This window comes from Xiphophorus hellerii, chromosome 1 (assembly GCF_003331165.1).
Source record: "Xiphophorus hellerii strain 12219 chromosome 1, Xiphophorus_hellerii-4.1, whole genome shotgun sequence".
Classification (NCBI taxonomy): Eukaryota; Metazoa; Chordata; class Actinopteri; order Cyprinodontiformes; family Poeciliidae; genus Xiphophorus; species Xiphophorus hellerii.
This window is the reverse complement of record NC_045672.1, coordinates 4,552,075-4,567,646: the sequence shown is the minus strand read 5'-3', so window position 1 is coordinate 4,567,646 and position 15,572 is coordinate 4,552,075. Positions and strand designations below refer to the sequence as shown.

Below are 15,572 nucleotides of genomic sequence, written 5' to 3'. Positions count from 1 at the left end.
GCATTTCAAAGTGCTTTACATCATAACAAACACAGAATCACAATGCAATATAGAATCAATCATTAAGTCAAGTTACATCAATAAATTTGTAATTGATTACATTTCAAATACAATTCTAAACAGGTGGGTTTTCAGTTGAGATTTAAAAGAAGTCAGTGTTTCAGCTGTTTTACAGTTTTCTGGAAGTTTGTTCCAAATTCGTGGTGCATAGATGCTGAAAGCTGCTTCTCCTCGTTTGGTTCTGGTTCTGGGGATGCAGAGCAGACCAGAACCGGAAGACCTGAGAGGTCTGGAAGGTTGATACAACAACAGCAGATCTTTGATGTATTGTGGTGCTAAGCCGTTCAGTGATTTATAAACTAACAACGGTATTTTAAAGTCTATTCTTTGAGCTACAGGGAGCCAGTGGAGGGACTTTAAAACTGGTGTTATGTGCTCTATCTTCCTGGTTTTAGTGAGAACGCGAGCAGCAGCATTCTGGATCAGCTGCAGCTGTTTGATTAATTTGTTGGACAGACCTGTGAAGACGCTGTTGCAATAATCAATACCACTGAAGATGAACGCATGGATGAGTTTCTCTAGATCTGGCTGAGACATTAGTCCTTTAATCCTGGAAATGTTCTTCAGGTGATAGAAGGCCGACTTTGTAACTGTCTTTATGTGGCTCTGGAGGTTCAGGTCAGAGTCCATCACTACTCCCAGGTTTCGGGCCTGATCGCTGGTTTTCAGTTGTAATAACTGAAGCTGTGCGTTGACTCTAGATCGTTCCTCTTTAGGTCCAAAAATAATAACTTCAGTTTTGTTTCTGTTCAGCTGGAGAAAGTTTTGGCACATCCACACATTTATCTGTTCTAAGCATCTGTTCAGTGATTGGATGGGCTCTGAGTCACCTGGTGACATCGTAATGTAGAGCTGTGTGTCATCTGCATAGTTGTGGTAGCTAATATTATTTCCTGTTATAACCTGAGCTAGTGGGAGCATATAAATATTGAATAAAAGGGGTCCTAGGATTGAACCTTGGGGTACCCCACATGTGACCTTTGACCTCTTTGATGAAAAGTTTTCAATTGAAACAAAGAAATCCCTGTTCTTTATGTAGGATTCAAACCAGTTAAGCACTGGACCGGAGAGTCCGACCCAACTCTCCAGTCGATTCAGTAATATGTCATGGTCAACAGTGTCAAAAGCTGCACTGAGATCCAACAGAACCAGCACTGTGGTTCTGCCACAGTCCCTATTTATATGGATGTCATTGAACACTTTTATGAGGGCGGTCTCTGTGCTGTGGTGAGCACGAAAACCAGACTGGAAGGAGTCAAAGAGGTTGGTTATAGTTAGGAAGCTAGTTAATTGTTTACACACAGCTTTTTCAATAACTTTGCTGATGAATGGGAGGTTGGAGATCGGCCTGTAATTCTGCATTAGTGATTTGTCCAGATTGTTCTTTTTTATAAGTGGTTTGATTACTGCTGTTTTCAGAGCCTGGGGGAAAACGCCTGATGAGAGCGATGAGTTTACTATTTGGATCAGATCAGCAGCAATAACAGGCAGGACTTTCTTAAAGACAAACAGTGGTACTTCTAGGCGAGCCCTGCCTCCTGCCAACCCACCCAACCAGGCCACAACATCTGGAGTTATGTCCTGACTGTGAGAGAGTTTATATTCAATTGCAGTATCTGGTACTGTTGCTGATGCCGCCCTGGGTAACCGCCCACATGGCCCAGTGGGAAGGCCACACCCAGAACAAAAATATTCCCAATAGGGCAATGTACAGTACTGTGTGCGAAAGATTTACTGAGATACAAACATCTCCAGTGCTGCATACATATTCTTACTTTGTTTTATTATTATTACAATATAATAATATTACATTAAGAGGTCGCAGGTGGTGAGAAACCTCCAACTTTCCCACATTGATTTCCAATTTGATTGGACCTCTGTGATCCCCCCAGTTCAAGTTGAAAAAGAACATTTTAACATTTATAGTGAACATGTAATGTAATTGTTGCCTTCACCTAATTATGGATTGCCAATGGTTACAGTTTATATATATATATATACTGCTCAAAAAAATAAAGGGAACACTTTAAGTGTTAAACACCTGTTTAAGTGTTCCCTTTATTTTTTTGAGCAGTGATATAAACTGTAACCATGGAATATATATATATATATATATATATATATTCCTGTTTTTTTAATGGCAAATAGTAAATTAATGAAGTCTATGTCTTGTTATTTTAAAAAACCTTGGCTGGCTAGGCACTTGTGAAAAATGTGAGAACAATCATAGAGCTAACAGTACCAGAACAAAAAGACATGAACTTAAAGGGTCTTTTTGTTCGTTGGATGGTCAATATTGAATTATCTTTGAAAGAAACAACTCCTGCCTAGGAAGTCATATTTAAGAGGTGCCGTTTGTAAAGTTACTCAAGTAGAAATTCACAATAATTGGGGTTATTTAGTTTGTCATAAGAGAAAAAAATAGGATTCATTTTCAAAGTTATGTTATTATAATAATATTTAGTTAGCAAGTTAAACATTCAGCTTCAAACTAAATGTTTGAGCTAAATATTTGAACTTAAATATTTAGCTCAGAGCTGAATATGTAGATTCACTTGCCTGTAGGCGGAAGTGGACCACCAAAATAAAAGCGTAGACTTGAAACCTTTATATAAATTTCTGCTGGCGTGCCTGATTAGATTCAGATGTTGCTTCAGGTCACCTTTTGATGATAATTTATTTTCTTTTCCTCTCAACAAGTACAATATTTCAGCCTAAAACATGAGATGAGCCATTGTGTTACAGTGAATCTACAGCTACAGTGGCCACGCTAGCTCATCGGCAGCAGGAGTTAAGGTTCGCAGCTTTTATTTTGACTGTCCACTTCCGGTTTCGGCATGTGAATTTGCATAATAGCGAAATACTTAAAATTTACCTATTTTTAAAATATTTTCAAACCATTCAACTTTTAAGCTAGACATATAATATATATATATAAACATATATATAAGCTAGACATATATATATATATCCATCTTATGTTGGATATAATATATATACAGTATATTTAATTATATATTTTTTCCCTTTTCTTGGTTATTGCTACAGCAATAACTGGCCAACATAGTAACTTATTACACTATTGGCAAAATGTTATCGGCTTAGAAATGTTAGTATATCGTCAGTCATCGTATTGTTGGTTGAAATATCAAGCCCACTGTTTACCACAGTGAGGGATCTGATGCTGTGGGTCCATTTCTTCTACGGCCCTGAAACCCTCAGCATACTGAATGGCATCCTAAACTTATTGAAAGAAAAGATACTTTAAAACTGGTTGTTTCAAACACAGGAATGATTCAAATCTACAAAGAATCAAAAACAAATTTTTTTCTATGGTCATCCCAGCTGCTATTTCTGCATCTGAAAGCTGCAGGATGGTACCTCTCACCAACTGGACTTGGCCACCCCTGAGCTATATTCCACTAATCTGAATTTTGCAACTTTCCAGATTTATTTTAGCTCCAATTTCCAGGAAAATGTTAAAAGAAAGCACAAGTCATTTCTTAGACCAAGCATGTGGTAAAGCATCCGGCCCTGTAAAAAGTCACAATTACAGCACTTTATTGTTCATAAATGCTTAGGTGAAAAATAAAATAAACAAAAATAAAATACACACAATTCAGAGAACACATAGTGAACACAATAATGTCCTTTGGAAGCAAAACCAGAAGCTTTCTTGCCAGTATCCCGGTTACTTTCCAGTCTTGTGGGTCAATTTTTAAAAAACAAGCACAGTATAGTCAAAGATAATGAGCAATAGATGCCAAAAATGGATAAAATGATCCTTTATGTCAACAGAAATATAAAGAGCAATGTTGCCAAATAATTAAAAAATAAAATAAGAGTTACAATAAAAGAAAATGTTCCGTTCATTTATATTTATATATATTTATTTGGCGAAACAAAACTAATTTAGTTAAAAAATAAGCATGAAAATACCAATCCACAAAAGCAACACCTAGTTTTTAAGCATAGCAATGGAGAACATGAGGCTACCGTACACACAGGTGATATTTAAGGATACATGTACAGCGATGTCTGTTCAAACATGTTTAAAAGACTGTACAAATTTACACTACCTATCTTAGTATACCTACATGAAAAATGGTGAATTATATGGTCAGTTTCTAAAGGTTTTACCCCCAAACATCGCTTCAGGAATACTGAGGAGCTCAGTGGCTAAAGCAATGTTAATAACTCTTTTATCTCAAAGAAATAAAGAATATAGAAGGCAAAAACTTCCCATTTTTGTTTGGTGTAACTTTCCCATCTTTGCTCGTCTCCTGTATATTTTAACTGCTTGCTTAGTCCTGCTTTCTAACATCAATAGATGGCTTTTTAAAATTTATTTATTTGTCCCTTTTACTTCACCCCTGTAACCCAGTGCAGCTGTCATTTAATTCAGGTGAGGCAGATTTATTGGTGTGATCTTCTCAGACTGACTGATGCAGTCAGGACTGCTGTTTGCCCAGCTGGGCTCCATCTCTCTGGTTTCTAGCGGACGATGGGACAAATTTGGGGATAATAATGGGCAGACTGTCTCTTCCTGAGTTCTCAGTAGTGCCAAAACCATTCTCTACGTGTCCCCCTTCATCATCTTCGTCATCTTCGTCATCCTCGTCGTCGTCATCCTCGTCGTCGTCATCGTCAGACATGTCGTCCAGATCTGAAACCGTTTTGATGTCTGTCCTTGTCTCCAGTCTCTCTTTAGAGCCAGTAAACTGCTGGTTACCATGGATATGTGCTGCTGCCCCTGGTTTCTTGTCATTCCTCTGCTGCTCTTCCTCATCACTTTCAGAGTCTATGGAGATGGGCTCAGAGAGGTCTAGAGGCATTTTCTGTGGTAAGGTGCTGCTGATTGTCTTGGTTTGGTCTCTGCCGACAGTACTTGGTTTGGGAAGCAAACCTTCCTCCTTCCCCGCCAACTCTCCCTCCTGCGGCTGCTCAACTCCACCGTTGGCAGCCACGTGTTCCCTGTGTCTCTGTAGAGCCTGTTCTGATACCCCCATGCGTGTCCTGGAAGTCCGCTGCTTGCCGTGTTTGCCTTCGTAAGCGGCGTCCGCGTCAAATTCCAGGTCGTGGCGAAGCTTGCTGAGGTCGTGCATGCTGAATCCCAGCAACACACTGGGCCGCTGGCTTTCACACTCCTGTACGCACTTTCTCCTTGTGCCGACAAAATGTCCAGAGACGTCCGACCTCCACAGCCAAAGACTAGATGCCAGCTTGTCCACCTCTCGTTGGGTAGGGTATGGCGCACGATTGAAATATTGCGTCAGAAACTCTTTCCTGGACTCGTACGACTTACTTTCCTGACCTTTGGGGTCAAGAGCAAGGACTACAGGTTCGTTTGGATTTTCTTCAAAGTAAGACGGACCATTGAGGTCCCCAGGGTGAGCCCTTTGTCCAGGAGGTCCCGGCCTCCTTCGCTTCGGTGCGCTGGTGTCAGAGCTATCAAAGCCAGGCCGTTTCAGTGCGCTGCTCTGAGACTGGCTGACGCGAGAAGACTGGGTGACCCTGGTGTCCTGTCCGTTCTGCGACTTCCCCACACCTCGACAGTGTACTAAGTGGAGCGTGATAGTAGATGCAGTCATGTTACTTGTATAAACCCCCAAGCAGTGGATGCATTTATAGGTCAGCTTCTTTTCTACAGGATGAACGGTCTGAATCACCTGGTGCCGCTCTCTTAAATGGTGGGCCAACGAATCTGAGATCGGGCCCTTGAGGATGGAGAAGCAGAGAGGGCACAGAGTCTTTCCGACGTCTCTCTTGTAAGGAACTGAAGCTTGCGGTGCGCTCTTGATTTGAAGAATGTCTGAGAGGCCCGATGACGTTTTAGATGGCTGCTGAGGCATCAACCTCTTCCCCCCTAGAAGAGAAGCAGAGAGGTTTGACGAGATGGAGGAGGTGCTGTTCTGGGCATGAAATGCAACTGACTCTTCGGGTGCATCCCTCATGTTATATGTAGTGACAATCAACTGAACGTTTTTGGGGTTTCCCTGCTGCAGAGTGAGGTCAAAAGTCAGGGGAGAGTCGGTGCGAGGTCCGACCTTTTCCTCGGGGTGCGACAGCCGCATGTGGGCAACCATCTTCTCCACGTCGTTGAACGTCGCCCGACAGTACGGGCAGGACAGGCCGTGGATTAGCATGTGGTTCAACAGCGTGTCACTGGGGAGATAGCGGTTGCAGTACAGACACTTGCTGGTGAAGTTGTGAATCTTCATGATGTAGTTGGCCACAGCAGGCACCTTCTCTGCTTTGTGCTCCTTCTCGAAGTGAGCACTGTAGACGTTCTCTGGGAACAGCTCGTTACAGATGGTGCAGATCTTCCACTTCTGGGTGTAGGACGTGCCGAGAACCGAGGAGCCACCTTTCTTTGCTGTGACAGCCGCTACTGTGGTGGCAGCCGCCTGAACACGCGAGCCCAACGGGTTGGATTTGAGGGAGGAAGAAGCGCCAGCCACCAGCGGGCTCCGCAGATTAGTGACGGAGATGAGCTGCTTTGCTGCATGCGACTGCTGAGGCACAGACACCTGAGCGTTTCCCGGCAGAGTTCCTCTAATGTGGTGGTTACCCAGAGAGAACGGCTGCACGCTGCTTGCCTTTAACCCCAAAGGCTCATGTTTTAGTCCAGTTAGAAAACTGTGGGAGTTAAAGGCAGCCTTCGATGCTGCGACAGCAGCAGCGGCGGCTCGACTAAGCTGCTGGGACGCAGAAGACCGCGGCGTGGCCAACACTGCTCCTTTGGGGCCCATCCCGATAATCGTCTTGTCTCCTTGAGTTTTGGCCGGGAACATAACGAGTGCTTTTGGTCGAGGGACTATCACACTGGTGTGGCCGATCATGGCTGTGACCTGATAGCCGATCCTCTCATGGTCCTCGATGACGTGTTGGACCAGCGCTTCGTAGGTCCGCGGAACAAACAGACACTTCTTGCAGTGAATTTGGTTTGCGTTACCACCGTGCGTGGTGTTGCTCTCCGCTGTGCCACCGTTCTGACTGTTTGTTTTCTCTCCTGGCTTTACGATGTAAGGATGGGCCACTTGTTGAAAGTGTTCCCGGTAGATGTGCTTTCGCACCACATTGTACAAAGGGTCCCTGTAGGTGCACTTCTTGCAGTAGTACACCGCCTGTTCCACGTTATCCACCGTCCTCTTCAGCAAGCCGTCCTTCGTCATGATCCCGCCAGCTCCTGCCACGGCACCGGGCCCCTGCCGCACGCTGTTATTAGGCATGTGGAAGAGTTTAATGTGCGTTTCCAGGGTCTTCTTGTTGCCATTGAAAGTGCAGTAGGGACAATTGAGCAGAATGTTGTTCTCAAAGTCCTCGCTGTGGACGTTGCGGAAGTGGCTCTTGTATGCTGAGAAATACTTGGATGAAAATAAGCAGCCAGAGCAGCAGAAAGGTTTGGATCTGTAGTCCTGGAGACACAGATAAGAAGTAAAAAAAAAACCCAACAATTAATTGAAAGAAGAAATGAAAAATCACAGTATTGAAGCCACATATGGCAAAACAATTACATGTTTCATTTGAATGAATCACCCACCTGGACTTTGGTATGGGATGGTTCCCACATGCACACATCTTCCCAGGTTGTGTGCTTAATGTACACCTCAGGAGGGTTAAAATCTTTATAGTCCTAACAAATAAAAGACAGAGTAATACATATTCATAGAAGATCTGAACAATATATCATCAGTGTGTGCTACACATCTCAATCCAAAGGGCCTGCTTTTAAGCAACAGATGGCAGGATACAATAGTTACAGTGACCGAAAAGTTGCTAAATATAACAACAAAGTTGCTAAGTATATTGGCAATATTGGGTGACTATTGTTGACCGTGTGACCCGATGTGTCAGTTAGGCCTCTCGAGACTAGCAGTTGATTCTCAAACCTTTACCGAGATAAATAAGATAGGCTTCATATGCAAGCATCAGCCAATCTCCCAAAATTAAGGAAATCATAGCGGATTTATTGGTGCGCCCCTGAAAATTACTATGGTGATCATGTCTTCATAACACTCTCCTTGCTTGGGATAGTGTTTATAACCCATCACTGCTGTAAAAGTCACAACAACGGTATTTCGCTCCATTCTTTCCATCTACTGCTGATGGCTCATTATTATTCTGTAACAAACCTTTGAGGCTTTTACAGAACAGCTGGAGTTACAGTAAGATTAAATCGCACATGGATAGACTGGATTTAATTTAGTTGCTTTAGCGCAAAAGAGGCTGAACTGACATGTGTGCCACACTTTTCAGATTCATCTTTTGGACATTTTGAAAACCATCATCATTTTCCTTCCACTTCACAACCGTGCACTAATTTAGACCATCGGCTGTCAGGCTTATACTAAAGTTTTCAGTTACAATAAGACAAATTATTTATATATATATATATATATATATATATATATAAAGTAGTAGCATGTAGGAAGTGTAAATCCTCCAGCTTTAATGAAATAAAAGATGGATGAATTATCGAATGCAGAGAGCATCTTTTTTCTCTTTTATACATTAAGTGAAACATAATTAGAATGGGAATACAGAGTCATTGTGGGTAATCACAGCGCAGTGTGTGCTGGTTTGTAGATTCAAATGAGGATACATCATCTTAATTCATGCTGCAGTGCCAGAAGCTCTGCAGCAGAAGCCTTACTTCATGCACAGAAATCTCAATTCTTGAGTGCATAAAACTCAATATGCCATATTATGAATGCTACCCCCCACCCCAAAAAAAAAAAAAAAAACGTCATGTGGTAATTTATAAAAGGACTACTGCAATCTACTGTAGATATAGCCATGAAGGAAAAGGTTAATTATTAACAGTGGAGCATGCTCACCTGTAGGTGATCTCTGCAGAACTCCAGGCCGATATCTCCCAGGACTTTCTTGACATTTCTCCTGGCTTTCCGTAGGCTGGTGAGGTTATTGACTGGGAGCTGGAACATTCTGCCCACCTGAACAGAGGGGGCGAACAAACACAACATGTCTTCAATAAGTGTGGACATTTATCGTGTTGTTCATCGCTACGCCTGTCGCGATAAGCAATAAATCAATTAATCGCATGATAAATCAAAACAAGCCCAACTATTTCTATTGCAGGCTTTATCATTTCTCTTTTCTCTCTTTCGCCAGCTTGTTGGTCTCAACTAGCCGGCTTTATTTTGAATGACAATTTGGTATATTTAAAACTTCATAATTAATCTGGTTTGTTATTTCAGTTGTTTTATTCATTTTGGATATTTAAGATGTCTTCCAGTTCCAGTGTTAAATGCTCACTAGTTATCTTTCAGAATATGTTTTTGCGTTGCTATGCCATTACCATTATATTACTCGGAAATGGTCTCAAAACAACATTATCGTTTACGCCAAGAACTTCTGGAGCAATTTATCGTCCAACAAAATGTGTTATTGTGACAGGCCTATTTATCATGACACATTTCTCATAAGCATTTTGATTTATTGTTGTCACTTATTAATGATGTTTAAAACTTCAAAGCTGCTTTTATTGTCAAGACTGATCATTTTACCATTTTCTCCACTGTTTGTTCAATGAAAGCATCAACAAATACTAATGCACTTGAAAGTACAGTTATCATGTGCAACTGCACATGATAACTGTACATGTTTTTGTGTCCTAAAAGAAGCGTATAACCAATGGGAATGTTTTTTAAGAGCATTATTTGACACAGTCACAGCCATATAATTACATAAAAACAAAGCAATAGGTTTTATTGTTATCACAATAATATTGCAAAATATGAGAAAACTCTATGTACATATGACTAACCTCTAGCCAGACAGTCTGATGTAAAAAGTGAATTTATATTGGACCAAAAGCATCGTTCTGCTGAAATCGCCTTGTAAGATGAGCAACATTTAACAACCTTTTAGCAAGTGGATGTTTGCTGTGCTTGATTACAAGTCGTTATTTTATACAGCCATCTTTTCCACCTCCAAGTGAGCCAGTCTGACATTTTGTTTTGCATGATTCGGTGAATGAAGGCGCTCCAGAGGCTTGAAAGGCACCAGTAGCAGTAGAAGTTCCAGTCCCAACCTCTTACACACGACATAATATTTCAGAATACTCTACACGCTGCTGTTGGCATGTCAGGTACATAAGAGAATGGCATTGCAGAGAAACCAAACCAACTTCAGAGCAGGTTGTGTTAAGAGCATCGGTCTCCATGGAGACAAAGCACTGAGAAAAATGAACAGATCTGAAAAATTCCTAAATATATCATCTCAATTGACTAGATGCAATTCAGAATTCCTGATGTCCTGTTTGTTCATCACACAGGTGAGACTGTAGTGTTCAAAAGTCCAGAATTTTCCCTTCTTCACATGAACAACAGCTTCCTGCAATCTTTTTTACTGATTTTCTAGGTTTCTCAAATGTGCTGTTATTCTCTGAACGTGTGTAGTTATTCTGTTATTCCATTTATTATATTCTTTTGCCAAACAGTTTTTTGCAAATATTTCTCTATTAATTCACTTACCACTGACTCAATTAGAAACGCTGGTCAAGCAAAGAGATTGTTTTGGTGAAAAAAACAAAAAAGAAAACTTCTAGTTGGACTTTGAGCGCTGCAGGTGACCTGCTACACAGACAAGCTATTTTAAGTTCTTTGGTAAATAACAGAAAAAAATCTAAACGTTATACTATTTGACAGACATACAGTATATGTATGCAACAGTATATGTAAAGGACTGTTAGCTTAAAAAGGTTTACATAAGGTAGCAGGTGAACTGAAGGATGATGCATCTCTCTGGGTGTGTGTGTGTGTGTGTGTGTGTGTGTGTGGATTCTTTTCCTGCCTATTTAAAGACATCATTTTCATTTGCTGTTCATTTTCTGGAGATGAAATTGAAGGCCTAACATGCTTTTATCATCACCTGGTTTCAGATCTTCATTTTTAAAGCTTCTACATAATAGATCCTTCAGCGTACAAAGAAAAACTTCTGAATTGTTCAGAGAACCACATTAAAGTTTACGCTAATCTTTAGCTTCTTATGAGCAGAATTAAAGAAACGAGGAATGACTCAGAACGTCTGAGTATTACTGAACTACAGATGCTGACCAATCTCTCGGCAGCCCTGCTAAATGTATACAAAAAACTGTTTCTTCCTGATAGAGTCTACCAGGAATGCTAAGCCTATTTAGCATGGCCACGGATGACAGCTTATGAACGGTGTTCCTGGAACAGCAAGTCCTTTCTAGGCAGGTACGTATAGCAGCGTGTACCCTAGCTTGATTGACAGCATTAAACCCCTCCTCCTGGCTCTGATTGGTTGGTTTTGACCAGGAGCTGTGCATTTCTTCAGAACTGTTTGCTTTGGTTTAGATAAGACAGATTCTGCGTTTGTTTGTTTCACGCTGAGATTGACGTGAATCAAAAGGTGAAGCGTAGAAAAAACATCTTCTACCCACTGATGATCATGGTGAGGGCGACTCTTTGAACCCCCAAACGAGGCGGCGTCACACGGCTCAGTACGACGAATCCAAAGCCAGATCTGAACATCGTCCAAACAAGAAAACCATTTCGCAAGCTTTCGCAGGTGTTGCGCTGTATGAGAACAGTTCTGAACTGCGGAAACAAACATCGGGTTCTAACATGGCTCACCCGGCTACAAACATGGTACAGACAGGAACCCACTCATGTTCCCAAAGATGGTTTCTCTTGGTAACCGGCACGTTACCGCCACATCGGAATTAATCAGTATCGGCCCAAACATTTGTGTGGGTGCATCCTCAATGCCAAACACATCTGTGCTTCACTGGGCTCCTAGGGATCTTATTAATTAATTAGAGACCTATGAAGGAGCGAATTAAACTCTGTTTATGATTTTTAATTGATCTTTCAAAAAGTTCTGCCCCCAGAGAAAATTGGACAAAAGGGGACAGATCATGTCAGCGGTTTGATATTAATTCAGATTTTCACAACAAAAAACTAATCAATAATTATTGATATTGGCCGATATTTATCGGGGGGGTTTTTTAACCATATAGAAAACCCTATTACATAAGATAATACTTTATTGATCCCCGAAAAGCAGGGTGGGGGATTTTGCTTGTCCCAGCATACAAAATATCAGAGAATTTTGAATTTTTGAACTTACTGTGTGCAGGTTAGTGAAGCAAATCACATATATTCCTGTGACTGGTGTCCTAAAGAACCATATGACAAATGTTTATGTTTTTCATTTTTGTCGTTATCACCATAGTAACACAAAATATCGTGATAGCACTTTAAATCTCTGTAGCCCACTTATTAGATCCTCTTCTCAAATCAAAACTCTTGTGTAGCAAGGGTCAAAGGTCACCTTCTTCACAATATCAAAGCAATGTGACGCCAAGCAATTACAGTGAACACATGGGCCCCCTCCAGCTAACGTCCCCCCACAAAACAGCTCCAGGTACTAGACACAGACCTCTACCTGCTCTGCCTCCCTGATTTTTATTTATTTTTTAATCCTTCATCCCTCCCTCTGATGTTAGATGGCGCTGCAGAGGACTCCCATTATGTAAGCCTCCCTTACACTCTGCCTGGCCCCCTTTTTTCCTCCCTTCCTCGTAGCACCGCCACAGAATGGCGCCTCCTATTGAGTTAGCAGCAGCCCCTACAATATGTCTGCAGCAGAAGAGGGTTGGGGGGATGGGAGGGAGAGATGTTGGATGGGAGGAAGAGGAGGGACAGAAGGAGTGAGAGGGAGAGAGACTTGGAAAGAGGGAGGGTGAGTTGGGGGAGAGAGGATGAGCAAGAGGAGGAGGAGGGGTGTGGAAGGCTTGCAAAGGGGAGAGATGAGAGGAAAAGGGGGAGGCAGGGAGGTCAGAGAGACTGGCAGAGAGGAAAGGGAGGGTGGAGGGGACAGAAAAGGGAAGAGGGCGAGATAGATGAGAGGGAGGGAGAGCCAAGGAGAGAAGGGGGTAGGAGAGGAAAGAAGGAAGAGGAAACACAGGAGGAGGCTGCTGGAGGAAAACAGGCTTCCCGTTCTGCGGAGGAGCTAGAGGGGAAAGAAACATTGGCCTTCACGGCATTAAACTCCCAGGATGTGATCACCTGGTCCACGTAGATCAGGTTTGCACTTCCTCAATGTCTCGGATGCTTAATTAAGGAAGGAGGAGGCACTTCTCACAACATCCACGTTAATGCGAGATTGGGATTTACCACATGGCTGCAAACCTGTCTAATGTATATTGTGATTAAGGTGAGGGTTTGTTTTTAGGCTCATCAACCCCGTCCCGATCCAACACCCGGCGTCAGTACAGCCCCACTGTCACCTGGCTGAACTCTGATCACATCCGAAGGGGCTCAAACGCAAACAACTATTGTGGTCAATAACAGATCGAGTGTTCAAAAACAAACAGTTTAAATCGGTACGGCTCGGACGCTTTTTTTTTTTTTTGGTCATTTTTTTTAAAACAATAAAACATCTGGTAAGATCGAGATGGGCAAGGAGCTGCTGCTGCTGCTGACAAAGAATAGGGGGCACACCGCGCTCAGCTAGCATGCTAAGCTAGCTCCCAACAACATGGGCTGTTTAAAACTAATTCTTCACAATTCAACGCCTTGCTTCAACCCGACTAATCTATTACAAACAAGCTAACGGGCATTCGAGTTGCGATGAGCCTCCCAAACACACACACACACAAAAACAACAACAACAACAAAAACAACAAAAAAAAAAACACGCACACACAATAGCCAGCGTCCCACCGCCACCCTTCACATCACATCCCCGCAGGTAGAGCGCGGTTAACGGCCAGCTATTTGCGGTGCTCTCCCGGCGTTATGACACCCAGGTTTACCTGCTTTCACATCCAGGACTCCCGTCTGAGCGAACCGCGTCACCTCAGGCTGACCGAGGCCGTGTCTTCACACTCTAGCGCGCACAGCTGCGTCCTTCCAGGTGTCTTCTGAGGAGGATCATCGGCCGTCGGTCTTCCCTCCCCGAGCCCGACGGTCCCTTACCAAGCGGCGGCTATCCTGTCTCCTCTGGCCAGAGAGCGGAAACGGAGAGCGCTCCGAGCTTCACCGGACAACCAATAGGGCCGTTCCGCGGAGCGCCGAGGGCGGACACATGTTAGCCGTTTCACTCCCGAAATAGAAATTCACCTTTAACTGTGCCTATACTTCCCCGGTAGTGAGAATTGCTTTGCCCATTCTCGTCTGACGGACAATACACAGCAAGCCCGCAAACTGCCCAATCCAAAATGGCGCAAATAAAAGGAGCGGAAGTGACATCTACCTTATTAGCATAAATTATCTCGTTGTTAGGTCCTCCTAAAAATCATCTCATTAAAACTCCTGATTGGTTTGTCAGTCAGCTTGGCCAATTAAGCAAATATCTGCTAAAAGATAATCCATCCCGTCTTTCTTCGACTGTTTATTTTGCGTCTGTGTTGGACCCAACGGGGTAAACAACCCCGCAGCAGTTACCTGAACTCTCCGGCAGCGGGCGTCCTTCTATGTACTCCTCCCTGCGGAGAGTCGGATGTGCACAGCGCCTCAGCACGTAGGTCGAGGTCGGGCCAACACTAGATGGCGCTGTAGATTCCGCTGTTTCCTAGTTAGTAGAAGCCGGTACTACTAGTTAATTGATGGGAACTAGTGGCCCTGTGTCTTTTGTTTGAGTTAACGTCAGCCATATTGTTTCCATCTTCTATTTTTATGTGTGCCTTAAACATGCACAACCTGATATAATTCTTGTGTGTACATGCCACATGATTCTGTACCATTGTTCAAAAATGTTTACTACTAAAGAAAAGCCAGCCATCGGAAGACAGATATACTGTACATGGAATATGTGGATGATGGAATGGCATCCACATATTTCATTCATTCAAAGGGGTGAATAGGCAGGATTAACGCATGGGAGAATAGATGGATGGAAAAACCATTATGAATGTAAAGTTGGGTTAATGAATGGAAAATGAGGAAGCAGATGCAAGTACATCTAAAAAAAAGAGTTTCATTTAGAGTAAAAGTTCTATATTCACAAAGTTCTGCTCATATTACAGATTCATAGGGTGAAAGATTCCAAACCTTTATTTCTTCTAAGTTAGATGATTATGCTGACAGATACTGAAAACCCAAAATACTTTCTCAGAAAATTGGTTTGCAACATGAGGTCTATAAAAGAAGGATATTTTAAACAGAAATATAAACATATGTTCATTTTTATCCACTCAGTTCTTGATACTTAGGTCCTTTGCAGGAATTACTACATTAACGAGGCATCAAGTGTAGAGGAGACCAGCCTGTGGATTATTTCTTCAGGCGTAATGGAAGCCCATGTTCCTTAGATAACTGTCTTTAGTTTATCTGCAGTGTTGATTCTGGTTCATCTTGACAACACTTCATAGATGCTGTGAGCAACCAGTTTGTGGTGGGTGTCCACAGCAGTCTGCCCAGTGACTGCGTGTCCGACTGACCCCGAGTCAGAGACCGTTTAGAGGCTCAGGTGTTTTCAGTAAAACCTAAGAGCTTTGCATCATGACATCATTAAAT

General features: G+C 42.5%; 1 protein-coding gene across 1 annotated transcript; it reads right to left on the bottom strand.

The window, feature by feature from the left end:
• Positions 1 to 3,597: 3,597 nt before the first annotated feature.
• Positions 3,598 to 14,385, bottom strand: adnpb (activity-dependent neuroprotector homeobox b). Its single transcript, XM_032569125.1, has 4 exons — positions 13,871 to 14,385; positions 8,901 to 9,017; positions 7,604 to 7,696; positions 3,598 to 7,478 (listed from the first exon to the last, which is right to left on the bottom strand). The coding sequence occupies exons 2-4, from the start codon at positions 9,006 to 9,008 to the stop codon at positions 4,512 to 4,514; spliced, it is 3,168 nt and encodes a 1,055-aa protein (XP_032425016.1). The 5' UTR covers positions 9,009 to 9,017; positions 13,871 to 14,385; the 3' UTR covers positions 3,598 to 4,511.
• Between the last annotated feature and the right edge of the window lie 1,187 nt (positions 14,386 to 15,572).

Coding starts and splice junctions, on each gene's coding strand:
- adnpb (XM_032569125.1), bottom strand. CDS start 9,008: ATGTTCCAGCTCCCAGTCAATAACCTCACCAGCCTACGGAAAGCCAGG. Junction 7,697..8,900: donor TCTGCAGAGATCACCTACAG/GTGAGCATGCTC, acceptor TTTATTTGTTAG/GACTATAAAGATTTTAACCC. Junction 7,479..7,603: donor CATCCCATACCAAAGTCCAG/GTGGGTGATTCA, acceptor CTGTGTCTCCAG/GACTACAGATCCAAACCTTT.